Raw genomic sequence first — 12,890 nt, 5'->3', positions numbered from 1 at the left:
ACCCGATGGGGGTAACGGAGGGGGGAAAAATAAGGGTGTCTTAAACTTAGCTGTTTTACTGGCTCCGGCGGCGACGTACGGCGAGGGCGTAGGCCGTTCAAATTTGTGATTGGTTGTTATGTCCGTCAATCGCGCTGCCGGAAACCAATTCTACTGCCCCGACCGTGCCCGGTTGGCTGCTCGCGACAGGAGTCCGCCCCCCCGTCCCTTCGGTTGCCGTGGTTGCAGGCCGGACCCGCCCGCTCGCCCGCTGACAGCGAGGCTTAGGGCGGAGGAAGCGGGTCGGTTGGTGGGTCGGGAACGAGGCTCCGGCGGCCAGGCCCCGCGCAGAGCCGTTGCCATGGCAGCCGCCGCCGGGGGCGCGGACGACGAGCCGCGCTCCGGCCGCTCGAGCTCGGATGGGGAGTGCGCCGTGGCCCCGGAGCCGCTGACGGGCCCCGAGGGCCTCTTCTCCTTCGCGGACTTCGGGTCTGCTTTGGGCGGCGGCGCGGGCCTCCCCGGCCGGGCGTCTGGCGGGGCCCAGTCCCCGCTGCGCTACCTGCACGTCCTGTGGCAGCAGGACGCGGAGCCCCGCGATGAGCTGCGCTGTAAGATCCCTGCGGGCCGGCTGAGACGCGCCGCCAGGCCCCACCGCCGGCTCGGGCCCACTGGCAAGGAGGTGCACGGTGAGGAGCGCGGACACCCCGGGGCCCTGACCTCCCCCGATCCCTCCGGACGGGGTCCTCGGACGGCTGAGCCCAGGGCCCCGAGCGACCCCTCCCGAGGCGAGTCTCCTTTCAGTAGGAATCAGGATGTTAGCGCCGCTAAGGACCGTGAAGGTGAAAGAGACTGTCTTTAAGCGCCTGGTAATTCCTGAACGGAAACTTTTCATGACTCCAGGCGGTTATCAGTAAGTAGGTGATAAAATGGAGCACTGGAGACTACTTTTAGTATCGGAGAGGGGAGGCAAGTTTTACCAACTCGTTTAAACGCACAGACCGGGTGTGGACCCCTGTACCTCGTTTAAGCCTTAGGCGAACTATAGAAGCTTTAACAGCCTTAGTTTTCTCGTCTGTAAAGTGAGTACAGTACTTGCTTTGCGGGGATGTTTGGTGAATTGAGGAAGGTGATGAACCTGCGGCGATCACTCTGCTTTTGTTGTGTGCCAGAGCCTGTGGGGCGGTATGTGATCATTTCTGATTCTCACAATGACTCCAAGCGATGCAGAAACCGTTCCCATTATGTGGAAGAGGAAACTGAGGCTCAGAGAGATTGCCTTGCTCCAAGTCACATACCTTTCAGAAAGTGGCCGTGTTGGAAAGAGAACCCATGTCTGCCAGACTCAAACTCCTACTCTGATATGTCCATTGTATTTTTTACATTGTGTGGGTAACTTGGAGAGCCAGGAGCTGTCTCCAAAGAAAGGCCTTGAAGGATTGGCGACACAATGTGCCTTTCGCGTTTGCCGTGCCGCATTTCAAGTCTTTTCCTTGTTCCCAGGGTAGTGTCTCTTGTATCCTGGTGCCTTTCTGTCCCTTTAGATGCTATCGTGGGTGAATGGTGGATTAGCTAGGAAGCCATCCACTTTCGGCTTCATCATGACTTGTTTTGTTTTGAACTGGAACTCTCTTACTCTCTTCACAGCTCTGAAGAGGCTGAGGGACTCGGCCAATGCCAACGACGTGGAAACAGGTGAGTGTGCAAAGCAGGGCTAGCTCTCTGGGCTAGGGGAAGAAAACTCGAGGCAACCGGTTCCTGGGAAGACAGTGCTTGAATTCAGTATGCCAGCTCACCCCTTGGACCAAACTCATAGTGTATATTGTATAACTGTAATTCACTTGCAAGAGACAAGTCTGGCTTACATGCTTCCTCTTCCCACGCATCCCTGTCACCCTGAACTTCCCGATGTCCTAGCGTTCATCACTCTGTGGGCTCCCTGAGGTTGGGACCAGGTCTGCTTTTGTATCCTTGGCACCTGGCAACAAGGGTAGGAGCTTTTTAGAATTTCTGGCTAACGGGAACGAACAGTCAGCTTTAACTGCCAGGAGGGCCGCCGTCTGAGCAGAGCTGAGGCTTTGCGGTAGTTGGGTCAGTGGTTCTCAGACTTGTTTCTTTGACATGTGAAGGGAGTGGGAGGGGCTCCTAGCAGGACACCACTCCGGGTTTTTTTTTTCTTTTTTTTTTATTAAGAAAATGTTTTTTTAATGTTTATTTATTTTTTAGACAGAGAGAGACAGAGCATGAATGGGGGAGGGGCAGAGAGAGAGGGAGACACAGAATCCTACACAGGCTCCAGGCCCTGCGCTGTCAGCACAGAGCCTGACGCGGGGCTCGAACCCACGAACTGTGAGATCGTGACCTGGGCCGAAGTCAGACGCTTAACCGACTGAGCCACCCAGGGGCCCCACCACTCAGGTTTTTTATTGTTGCTGTCCAGCGTTCATTGGCCGACAGGGCAGTGGCAGCATCAGAGGTAGAAGGGCAAGTTCTAGAGGAAAAAAAATCAAAGTTTATCTATATGTTCGTTGTCCACGGCTGCTGCAACAAATTACCACAAACATAGTGATTTAAAACAACACAAATTTCCTTTTTTTTTTTTTAAAGTTATTTTACTTGGGGAGGGGAGGGGCAGAGAGTGAGGGAGAGAGGATCCCAGCGCAGAGCCCGACGGGGGGGGGGGGGGGGGGGGTCGAACTCAGAAACCGTGAGACCATGACCTGAGCGGAAGTCGACTGAGCCACCCAGGCGCCCCAACCCAAGTTCCTTCGCATACAATTCTGGGGGTCAGAAATCCAACACAGATCTCACCGTGCTGAAAGCAGGGTATCCGCAGGGCTACATTTCTTTCTGGAGGCTCCAGAGGAAACTCGGTCTCCCTCTGCCTTTTCAACGTATAGGGGCCACCCACATCCCTTGGCCTGGAGTCTTCTCCCTCTAACTTCAAGGTCAGCGACAGTAGACGGAACCCTCACGCTGTTGTCTCTCTGTGCTGCCAGCTCGGAGCCTGGAGCCCGCTGCGGATTCTGTGTCTCCCTCTCTCTCTGCCCCTCCCCCGCCCATGCTCTGTCTCTCTCTGTCTCAAAAAGAAATAAAAACATTAAAAAAAAAATTTGTAAACCACGGGCCTTGAAATGGTTCCATTACCCCTGGCGTAGCCTAGTGAACAGGCCTGGAAACTGGAGGCCTTTTCAGCTCTCTTCGCTTTGGTCCCCTTTTCCATGAACTTGAATATTTGGGAATATTTCAGCAGCAGCCCAGATAGCTTTTCAAGGAAAAAATGATGTGTTCTCTTTTTAAGATCGCTAGTGTGTGGCCAGAGGATATTTGAATTACGCTTCCCTTCCACAGAAAGTCTAGTTCATCTTGAATCAGGTACTCACATGGTTGGTGGTTTCATTATACTGAGAGAAATGCTGTAATTTTCCAGAGTCTCTGACACACTCATCTTCAAATCTAAATGGCTCTTAGGTTTACCAGGCTCTTGCAAGGCTCCGACGGTGACTCTGTAGGATTAGCCTCTTTATTGCTTTTCTCTCTATGGTCAGCATTTCCTTTTCCTTCTCTGCATGTTTATTGGGTTTTTGCTGTAGTTTAGCAATTACCGTGGGCATAAAATTGATGTCCTGCTATTGTTAAATAATAACATATTTTCACATATCTGAAAATTAATACACAGTTAAAATATTTGAGAGCTTAGGGAAATAGACAAGAAAAACATCCATAAGCAGCAAAGGAAATAATCTCTGTTGATATTTTGGTGACACTGTCCCTTCCCATCCTTTGTCCTACGCAGAGAATTTTTCTTTATGGGCTTGCAAACTGTGCTGTATACACAATTTTGTAGGCTGGGTAATTTTTCACGGTCTCTGTCGCCATTTGTTTTCTCAAAATGGAAATGTCATTTTCCCCCTCTTTGTAGAGTGAATACATGGCTGTATGGGTTGTTTGTTTTGTTTTTTTTTTTAAGCTTACAAGGTAAAAACCAAAAATTACTGTAGCATTCCATTCTCCAATCAAAACCACAATTTTTCAAAAGCTTTTTTTTTTAATGTCTATTTATTTTTGAGACAGAGCATGAGCAGGGAGGGAGAGAGAGGGAGACAGAGAATCCAAAGCAGGCTCCGTGCCGTCGGCGCAAAGCCTGATGTGGGGCTTGAACCCAAGAACCGCGAGATCATGGCCTGAGCCAAAGTCGGACGCTTAACCGACTAAGCCACCCAGGCGCCCCACCACAATTTTTAAAAGATGCCCGTCATGCCTTCAGAGGGACAAAGCAAGGGCTATTTAGTTAGTCATATATTTGCACAACAGTTTTTCATTTTTAAGATAATTTCCCAGGTATGGGGTTATCACATCAAAAGATATGCATATTTTTTTGTTGTTTTTTTAATATACTTTTTAATGTTTATTTATTTTTGAGACAGGGAGAGACAGCATGAACGGGGGAGGGTCAGAGAGAGAGGGAGACACAGAATCTGAAACAGGCTCCAGGCTCTGAGCTGTCCGCACAGAGCCTGACGCGGGGCTTGAACTCACGGACTGCGAGATCATGACCTGAGCCGAAGTCGGATGCTTAACCGACTGAGCCACCCAGGCGCCCCAAGATAGGCATATTTTGATGGCTTCTGGTAGATACTGCTGTAGTGCTCTCCAGAAAGACTGGACTTGCCCAGGGCACCTACGTGGCTCAGTCGGTTGGTTAGTTGAGCATCTGACTCTTGATTTCCGTCCAGGTCATGATCCTAGGGTCATGGAATCGAGCCCCACATGGGGCTCCCCACTGAGCGTAGAGCCTGCTTGAGACTCCCTTCCTTTCTCTTTCTCTCTCTCTCTCTCTCAATCCCTCTCCCTCTCCCTCTTCTTCTGCCTCCTCCCCCCTTGCATTCTCTCTCTCTCTCTCCCTCTCTTTCTCTCTCCAGAGAAAGAAAGAAACCAACCAACCAACCAAAAAGACCATACCTGCACAAATCACAAAAGAGAATGGACTCTTTTAGCTTTGTCTTATCTCTTTGATGCGGGTTGTCTTTTGGTGAATGTACTGAGATGGCCTGAAGCCCTTACTTCTCTTCCACTCTCCTAATCCTTTTCCTACCACCTTCATTCAGTTAGTCAACAGCGATCCTGGAGCCACACAAATCCCGTCTCGATCCTCAGTATTAAGTAAGATGCACGAAACAAAAAACCTACAATATAATTCAAGAAAAAGAATATAAAGTGATCCCCTTTCCAAAATAAACCTCCCCCCCCCCCCAAAAAAAAAGAAAAACCTGAGGTGATGCATTTAGTTGGAGAGGTCTAAGTTCTGGAGAGACCAGAGAAGTCTGGGCTTGTGTCGCAGCCTTGCCCCCTGATAGCCGGGTGAATGTACCCAGGGCACATCACATAGTGGGGCGCTTCTCCTGGTTTGTAAGATGGACATGATACCTGGCGGGGGGGGGGGGGGTCACCGGGCTTAGCAGTCAGGTACCTGGCGCCAGGCTGGTGCTCGGCGTAGGGGGACGGTATCCAAAACCAGCGCAGCGTTTGAAGGTTAGAGCAGCGAGGTGAACTGGGCACCGAGGACCCGCGGATGATGGAGTGGCTACCTGAGCTTGAAGGGAAGGAGGAGGAGGAGATTCCGGGCTTCGTCCGGAGTCCTTGAGAGGTTCGCTGGCAGAGACTAAAAATGCCAGTTGCTCTAAAATGATGTTTGGTAGGGGTGCCTGGGTGGCTCGGTCGGTTAAGCGTCCGACTTCGGCTCAGGTCATGATCTCGCAGTCCGTGAGTTCGAGCCCCGCGTCGGGCTCTGTGCTGACAGCTCAGAGCCTGGAGCCTGTCTCGGATTCTGTGTCTCCCTCTCTCTCTGCCCCTCCCCCGTTCATGCTCTGTCTCTCTCTGTCTCAAAAATAAATAAACGTTAAAAAAAAAAAAGTTTAAAATGATGTTTGGCAGCAATTTGTCCATTTCAGCTGGACACACACATGTGTCACATAATGCCTCACATTCTATAATGGCTCCATACTTTGCAACGAAGAAATTTCACATCCATTATCGTTATTACAGCAGCTCTGGAGATCGGCAGGGTGGAGATTATTCCCATTTGCCGGTGAACTGGGACCCAGATTCAGGCCTTCCTGCTCTGAGCCCCACTCTTTCCACTGCCCCGTGCCGTTGGCCACGTACTCCTTTCTTCGTTACTCAGCTTAGCCTGGGACTTAGTCTTTGTGGCTCCAAACCTGTGCTCTGGCCGCTCACTCTAAAAGGCCACCTCCCAGGAGCAAAGTGAGCGCTGCCCCGCAGCTTGGGTTGCTGTGTCCAACTGGAAAGGGTGTGTATCCAAATGGATGCGGGGCCAAAGTCTGTGTGCCGGGGATTTCTGTGATTCGAGAACTCCTGACGCTGAGGGCCAAGATCCTTCTATGATGTTCTAACCCTAGACGTAGTTTGAGCAGCCCGACTCGGGGGTTCCCAGTTGTGCCCTCAGGAGAGTGAGTCCCTTGTCATGACATTCCCTGTAAGGCCGGCATCCAGGAGGAGCTCGCTCTCCCGTGGCTAATCGGTGCCTTACCTGCAGGGTCCCCTGAACATCCGTGTTCACCCCCGGGGGCTGCAGCGTAACTAACACTACCTCTCTGTCGCCCTCCCTCCCTCTGTCTTGGCGATGTCAGTGCAGCAGCTGCTGGAAGATGGCACAGATCCCTGTGCAGCTGATGACAAGGGCCGCACAGCTCTGCACTTTGCCTCCTGCAATGGCAACGACCGGATCGGTGAGTCCCGGGGAGGGAGGGGAGAGGGGAGCTGGGCAAGCAGCCTCTCTCTAGAGGTGCTGGCGGGGGGGGGGGGGCCTCCTCACTCCCTCGGCCTGTGGAACTAGCACTGCCAGAAAGGGGAAAGAATATGATCGACTCTGTGGTTGGGGCCAGGCCTCCAAGACGTTCGGGCAACATTTACCCAGCGCCAAGCGCAGCAGCAGGGGAGCCCCTCCCTCCCCCTTTTAAGAGTCATTTTTGGATGTGGTTTAACTCATGAACGGTGAGCTTTCTGTATGTATGCACCACCCAGATCAAGCTAAAGAAGATTAACACGGGTGCCTGCCTGGCTCAGTGAGTAGCGCGCGTGACTCTTGATCACATGATCAAGGTCGTGATCCTTTGAGCCCTACAGGGTCGTGAGTTTGAGCCCCACGTTGGGTGTAGAGCCTACTTTAAAAAATAGGAAAGAAAAGAATATTTTCAGCACCCTGGCAGCCTACCTTTCTGCTCCTTAGCCCCACGTAGACCTTGAGTACCATAGGTTCGTTTTCCTGTTTTGTTTTTTAAATTTTTTAGTGTTTATTTATTTTTAAGAGAGAGAGACAGAACGCGAGCAGGGGAGGGACAGACAGCGAGGGAGACAAAGAATCCGAAGCAGGCTCTGAGCTCTGAGCTGTCAGCACAGAGCTGGACCTGGGGCCCAAACCCATGAGCCACGAGGTCATGACTTGAGCCGAAGTCGGAGACAGGGTGTGAGTGGGGGAGGGGCAGAGAGAGAGGGAGTCATAGAATCCAAACCAGGCTCCAGGCTCTGGGCCGTCAGCACAGAGCCCGATGCGGGGCTCAAACCCACGAACTGCGAGATCATGACCCGAGCCGGAGTTGGACACTCAAACGACTGAGCCACCCAGGCGCCCCATCTTTTTTTTAAAATGTTTATTTTTGAGAGAGAGAGAGTGAGCAAGCAGGAGAGTATCCCAAGCAGGGTCCGCGCTATCAGCACAGAGCCCAAGGCAGGGTTTGAGCTCAAAAAACGTGAACCGTGAGATCGTGACCTGAGCCGAAACCAAGATTGGACACTTAACCAACTGAGGCGCCCCGGAAGAACATTCTCTAACCCTTAAAAATCTCAGTCTTTTCTGGGTGCCTGAGCAGCTCAGTCAGTTAAGCGTCTGACTTTGGCTCAGATCATGATCTCATGGTTCATGGGTCTGAGCCTGGCGTCGGGCTCTGTGCTGACAGCTCAGAGCCTGGAGCCCGCGTCAGATTCTGTGTCCCTGTCTCTGTGTTCCTCCCCAGCCCGTGCTGTCTCTCTCTCAATAAATAAATTTGAAAAATTAAAAAAAAAAATCTCAGTCTTTTCAAACCTGCATGGGCCAGGAGGCTCTCCCAGAATCCGTAGTTCCTGGCCCTCAGAATCCTGCACATGAACCCTGTGAGTAAGCGGATGAATGAATGAACGAACGAAAAAACGAACGGATGTATGAAACAACCTAGAGAACTGTGTTTGCTTTCAATATTCCACACTTTGAAGAAGCCTCTTTAGCTAGGTAGGGGTGGCGGTTAGAGTCCTTGTGGGTTTTCCTATTTCCAGTACAGCTGCTCCTGGACCACGGGGCTGATCCCAACCAGCGAGATGGGCTGGGGAACACACCGCTGCACCTGGGTAAGCCTCCAGGACACCTTTCTCTGCGGCACAGATAGGCTCCTTTGATGGAGAGCCCGGGGGCCTGCCTGTAAGTTCCCAGCAGGATCTCCTATCATCTGGGGAGAGCTCGAGTCCCCGGGGCCACCACCACCCCCCCAGTCTGCCTCTCATGGACTCCCCCTTGGGTCACCGGTTGGCTGGGTCCTGAGCACAGCTGCTTTAGCAACCTCAATGGCTCAGCAGAGCTCTGCTAGGGAAGGTGAGACCTGAAGCCTGTTCCTGCCCCGTGGCCGACCCACACTATGGCTCGCGGTGCAGCAGGTCCCATCCCCAAGCCTCGGTCTCCCTAGCTGAACGGGGAGGGAGTTGGACCCGCCCCGTTGCTGCCTTGGTGCAGGCACACCTGGAGGCACAGTCCCAGCGACTGCAGCCAAGCTGGCACACCGGGCCAAGCCCTGGTGTCCCGGACTCTCAGGTCCCTGTTCTTCTTCCTCAGCGGCCTGCACCAACCATGTCCCCGTCATCACTACACTGCTGCGAGGAGGTACGTGCTCCCCGCCCCCTCGCCCTCCTCTCTCGCCCTCACCCCAGGCGCGCTCACCTCCGCCTGCTCCCGCAGGGGCCCGTGTGGATGCCTTGGACCGAGCTGGCCGCACGCCCCTGCACCTGGCCAAGTCAAAGCTGAACATCCTGCAGGAGGGCCACTCCCAGTGCCTGGAGGCTGTGCGGCTGGAGGTGAAGCAGGTGAGTGCCCTTCACGCTGGGCCAACGGCACAAACAAGCGCCGGACAGGTGCCGCCCGGACCACAGACAGGCACGCCTCTGCCCCCAGCACCCGGGCGCCTGGGTTGCTTCACACCGACCCCATCCCATCCGGCCACCGCTCCACTGGGCATCGCGGTGGCGGCGGCGGCGGCAGCTCTCTCTCTCTGCCACCTAGCGAGACCCCCAGCAACTCAGCCCGGCCCCTTGTTCCAGATCATCCAGATGCTGAGGGAGTACCTGGAGCGCCTGGGGCGGCACGAGCAGCGGGAACGGCTGGACGACCTCTGCACCCGCCTGCAGATGACGAGCACCAGAGAGCAGGTGAGCTGCGGCGGCAGGGCCAGACCCGGGGCCTGGCGGGAGCCTCGGGGCCGATGCCGCTCTGCTGTGCTACAGCTAGACGTTCAGAGTAGAAAGAGGCCGCGGCTGGGGGGCTGTAGCCCCCTGTGGACCTCGGAGCCCCTGTCTGCGTCCTTTGACACCACTTGTGGCCCTTCTCTCTGGGACAGTCTGAGACCAGCTGGAGCCCAGGACTATCGATGGGACAGCTGCTCCACAGTCAGTGAAGCCACCACGTGCCCCAGGAGACAACGCCTACCCTCCCGAGTCTGGGGCATCAGGGTGGAGATCGGGGGCCGAGACAGCTGGGCCCGTCGTGGCACCCGTGACAGAGCCGTGGTTTTGTCCCACAGGTGGATGAGGTGACCGACCTCCTGGCCAGCTTCACGTCCCTCAGCTTGCAGATGCAGAACACGGAGAAGAGGTAGCAAGAGAGGCTCCCCGCCTTCCTGCTCTGCCGCCGCTGCCCTCCCCCTGCCCCCGCTGCTCTCTCATCACAAAGGAAAAGCCCGAAGCTGGGACTTTGGAGCCACACACGTGTCTGGTGAGGCCTTGCCCCCAGATGCTACGGGGCAGAGACGCACTCTCACAGACGCTCCGTGACTTCGGCGCCGCCCCCAGCCACGGTCTCTGTCATCTCTGTGGGCGGGGACCACAGCCCCCAGCTTCCCCCTCCGCTCCCACAGCACAGCAGCCACGCCTGAGCTCCGGCCGACACGCGCTGTCCTAGCGGGCCTCACTCGTCTCGCGGCCTCCCTGCCCCCCGCGGCAGGCCCCAGGGCCCTCTCTGTGTCCCTTCCGGGCCGTGGGCTTGTCACAGCCAGCGGGGTGTGGGCTTAAGGCCGGCACCCTCGGGGGCTTCTTGGCTGGCCCTGAACCCCTCACCAGCAGTTAGATTTCGGCTTGCCACCTGACTTTCAAGGAGACATTGCAGTGAGTGTCTCCGGTTGGAAGGGAGGGTTGGTGAAGCCCAGACCTTAGAAATACAAGGCTTGGAAGGACCCTGCTGAACCCAACGCAGAAAAGGCCCCCCCTTTTTCTCCCAGTCTTTGAAATACCAGCAGGGCGGAGTGGTCCCTTCTGCAGCCTAGTTGTCGTGGGCTGAATAGAGGTCCCCTCCCCCGCCCCAGATGGCCGCGTTCTTATCCCCAGGGACCAGTGAACATGACTTCATCGGGCAAAAGGGACTTTGCAGACATAGTTAAATTAACGGTCTTCGGGCAAGGCGACCCTCCTGGGCTACCCAGGTGGGCTTGATGCAATCGCAGGGACCCGGGTGACAGGAAAGCAGGTCAGAGAGTGCGGAGGAGACACAGCGGGAAGGGGTCAGAGCTGAGGAACGCAGGCGCCCACGGAAGCGAGAAAAGGCAAGGAAATGAGATTCTCTCCCCTCAGATCTCCCTGAGGGAACCAGCCCTACTGACACTTTGACCTTAGCCCAGTGAGTCTGACTTGAGAATTCTGACCGCCAGAACTGTAAGAGAATAAATGTGTGTTGTTTTAAGCCACCAAGTTTGTGGACGTCTCTCTGTGGCTGCAGCCTCGGGAGACTGAGGCACTCGAGGAGGCGCAGGACTCACTGTAAGGGAGGTACCCCACTCCTGCCCCTGCGGGAGCAGACTCTGCCCGCGTTGTGGGCAGTGGACACGCCGCCGAAGGCAGGGCGCCTCACGGCAGGGGTCCGCCACAAGAGGGGGGACGCGGGGTGTGGGGGGGGGAGGCACCGCCTGGCCCTCTCCAAGGCGCTGACTGCGGAGTAAAGACAGACTCCCCCCCGCCCCCCACTCCCGTCACCATCCACGTCCACCCTGGCTCTGCCCCGCTTGCCCTCTCACCTCATCGGGGCCCTGGCTACTTTTCAGAAGGGAGCTTGTCCCCCAAAGCCCAGCTTGATCACATCAGAATTGAACCCGCGGAGCCCAGGTGCTCCCCAGGCCCCGAAGAGAAAAGATCTGTGTGGGTAGGAGATACCGGCTGGGGGCCGCCCTCAGGACCCTGTGAGAGGAGAAGCCCCACCAGGACGGCAGGGGTGGGGAAGGGAAAGCGTGCTAGGCCCGAGACTGGGGAGAGCGAGGGGCCGAAGAAGCAAACGAGTTTCCCCGGAGCTCAAGCTGCTGCCGCGGAGTAAACGGACTGCCTGTCTACGTGGCTGAGGGAGGGGAGGAGCGCGCTGAGAGGAGGAGCCCCGTGAGGGAGGGGTGCGCTGAGGGGAGGGGTGCCGGGGGGAGGGGGGCGGTGCTGAGGGGGAGGGGCGCGCGGAGGGGCGGGGCGCCGGGAGGGAGGGAGGTGCCGAGGGGAGGGGAGCCGGGAGGGAGGGAGGTGCCGAGGGGCGGGGCGCCGTGGGGGTGGGCGGTGCTGAGGGGAGGGGCGCCGTGAGGGAGGGCGGTGCCGACGGGAGGGGCGCGCCGAGGGGCGGGGCGCCGTGGGGAAGGGCAGTGCTGAGGGGAACTTTAGTGCTGAGGGGAGGGGCGCGCTGTGAAAGGCAAGGAGTGAGGGGCGGAGTGAGGAGAGGGGAGTGCGAGAAGTACAAGGGTGGGGGGCTTTTCTGCCCACTCAGGTCCAGGAGCACGTTTGACTTCGCCCCTCTGCTGGGGCTGGTGCCTACACACGAGCCCCTTGGCCCATGACCCCGGGGGTGGGGCTGGGCAGGAGAGGGTCAAGGCAAAAGGGGACGCAGGGGTGGGAGGGCATGGACCTCAAACTCAGTGGGCCCATTCTCTTGGGACCCGCCCCTCTGGGCCTCCATACCACACCCTACCCCTGGGGCGATCACCGTGGAGAGAGTTGAAGCTGTTTCTCAGCTTCAGGGCTAAGGGGTTCAATAAATGGGCTCTCGGAGAGGCACGAACCCCCAGAAACTGTGCAAGATTTTGTGTGAAGGGTGTGCATGTGTGTTTCCGATAAAAGTGGCCATAGCTTTCATTCGCAGCAGGGTCCACACTCAGAAAAAGTTAGGGACCCTTGCTACAGAACTTCGGGAGCAGGGACGCCTGGGTGGCTCCGCGGGTCAAGTGTGCCGCTTCGCCTCAGGTCACGATCTCGAGGTTAATAGGTTGGTGCCTCCTGCTGGGCTCTGCGCTGACAGCTAGGAAGGAGCCTGGAGCCTGCTTCCGATTCTGTGTCTCCTTCTCTCTCTACCCCTCCCCTGCTGGCACTCTGTCTCTCTCTCTCTCTCTCTCTCTCTCTCTCTCAAAAATAATAAACAAAAAAATTATAAAAATAAATACATACAATAAACACTTAAAAATTAAAAAAGAATTTAAAAAAAGAACTTAGGGAGCAAAGGGGTAGGAGCCCTGCCAAGGGCATCCTAGGTACTCGGGTACCTAGGTACTTCTGAGACCAGCCATCTCCCAGGGCAGCCTGCTTTGCACTGGCAGAGCTGAGAGGGTGGAGGGTTCTGGGACTTTACGAAATTGCCCTGAGAT

The 12,890-nt window shown here is 55.9% G+C and overlaps 1 protein-coding gene across 2 annotated transcripts; it reads left to right on the top strand.

Moving 5' to 3' along the window:
* The first annotated feature begins 237 nt into the window (after positions 1-237).
* ANKRD54 (ankyrin repeat domain 54) lies at positions 238-10,970 on the top strand. Of its 2 annotated transcripts, none has more exons than XM_049626327.1 (8): positions 238-665; positions 1,624-1,671; positions 6,627-6,725; positions 8,305-8,376; positions 8,855-8,902; positions 8,978-9,102; positions 9,337-9,444; positions 9,816-10,970. In XM_049626327.1, exons 1-8 carry the CDS (start codon positions 341-343, stop codon positions 9,888-9,890), a joined length of 900 nt encoding a protein of 299 aa, XP_049482284.1. In that variant the 5' UTR covers positions 238-340; the 3' UTR covers positions 9,891-10,970. The 2 variants fall into 2 exon arrangements, with proteins under 2 accessions (XP_049482284.1, XP_049482285.1); XM_049626328.1 differs by having other exon boundaries at positions 577-665; positions 6,632-6,725.
* Positions 10,971-12,890: the final 1,920 nt, after the last annotated feature.

Source organism: Panthera uncia, chromosome B4, assembly GCF_023721935.1.
Source record: "Panthera uncia isolate 11264 chromosome B4, Puncia_PCG_1.0, whole genome shotgun sequence".
NCBI lineage: Eukaryota > Metazoa > Chordata > Mammalia > Carnivora > Felidae > Panthera > Panthera uncia.
This window is presented reverse-complemented; position numbering and strand designations above follow the sequence as displayed.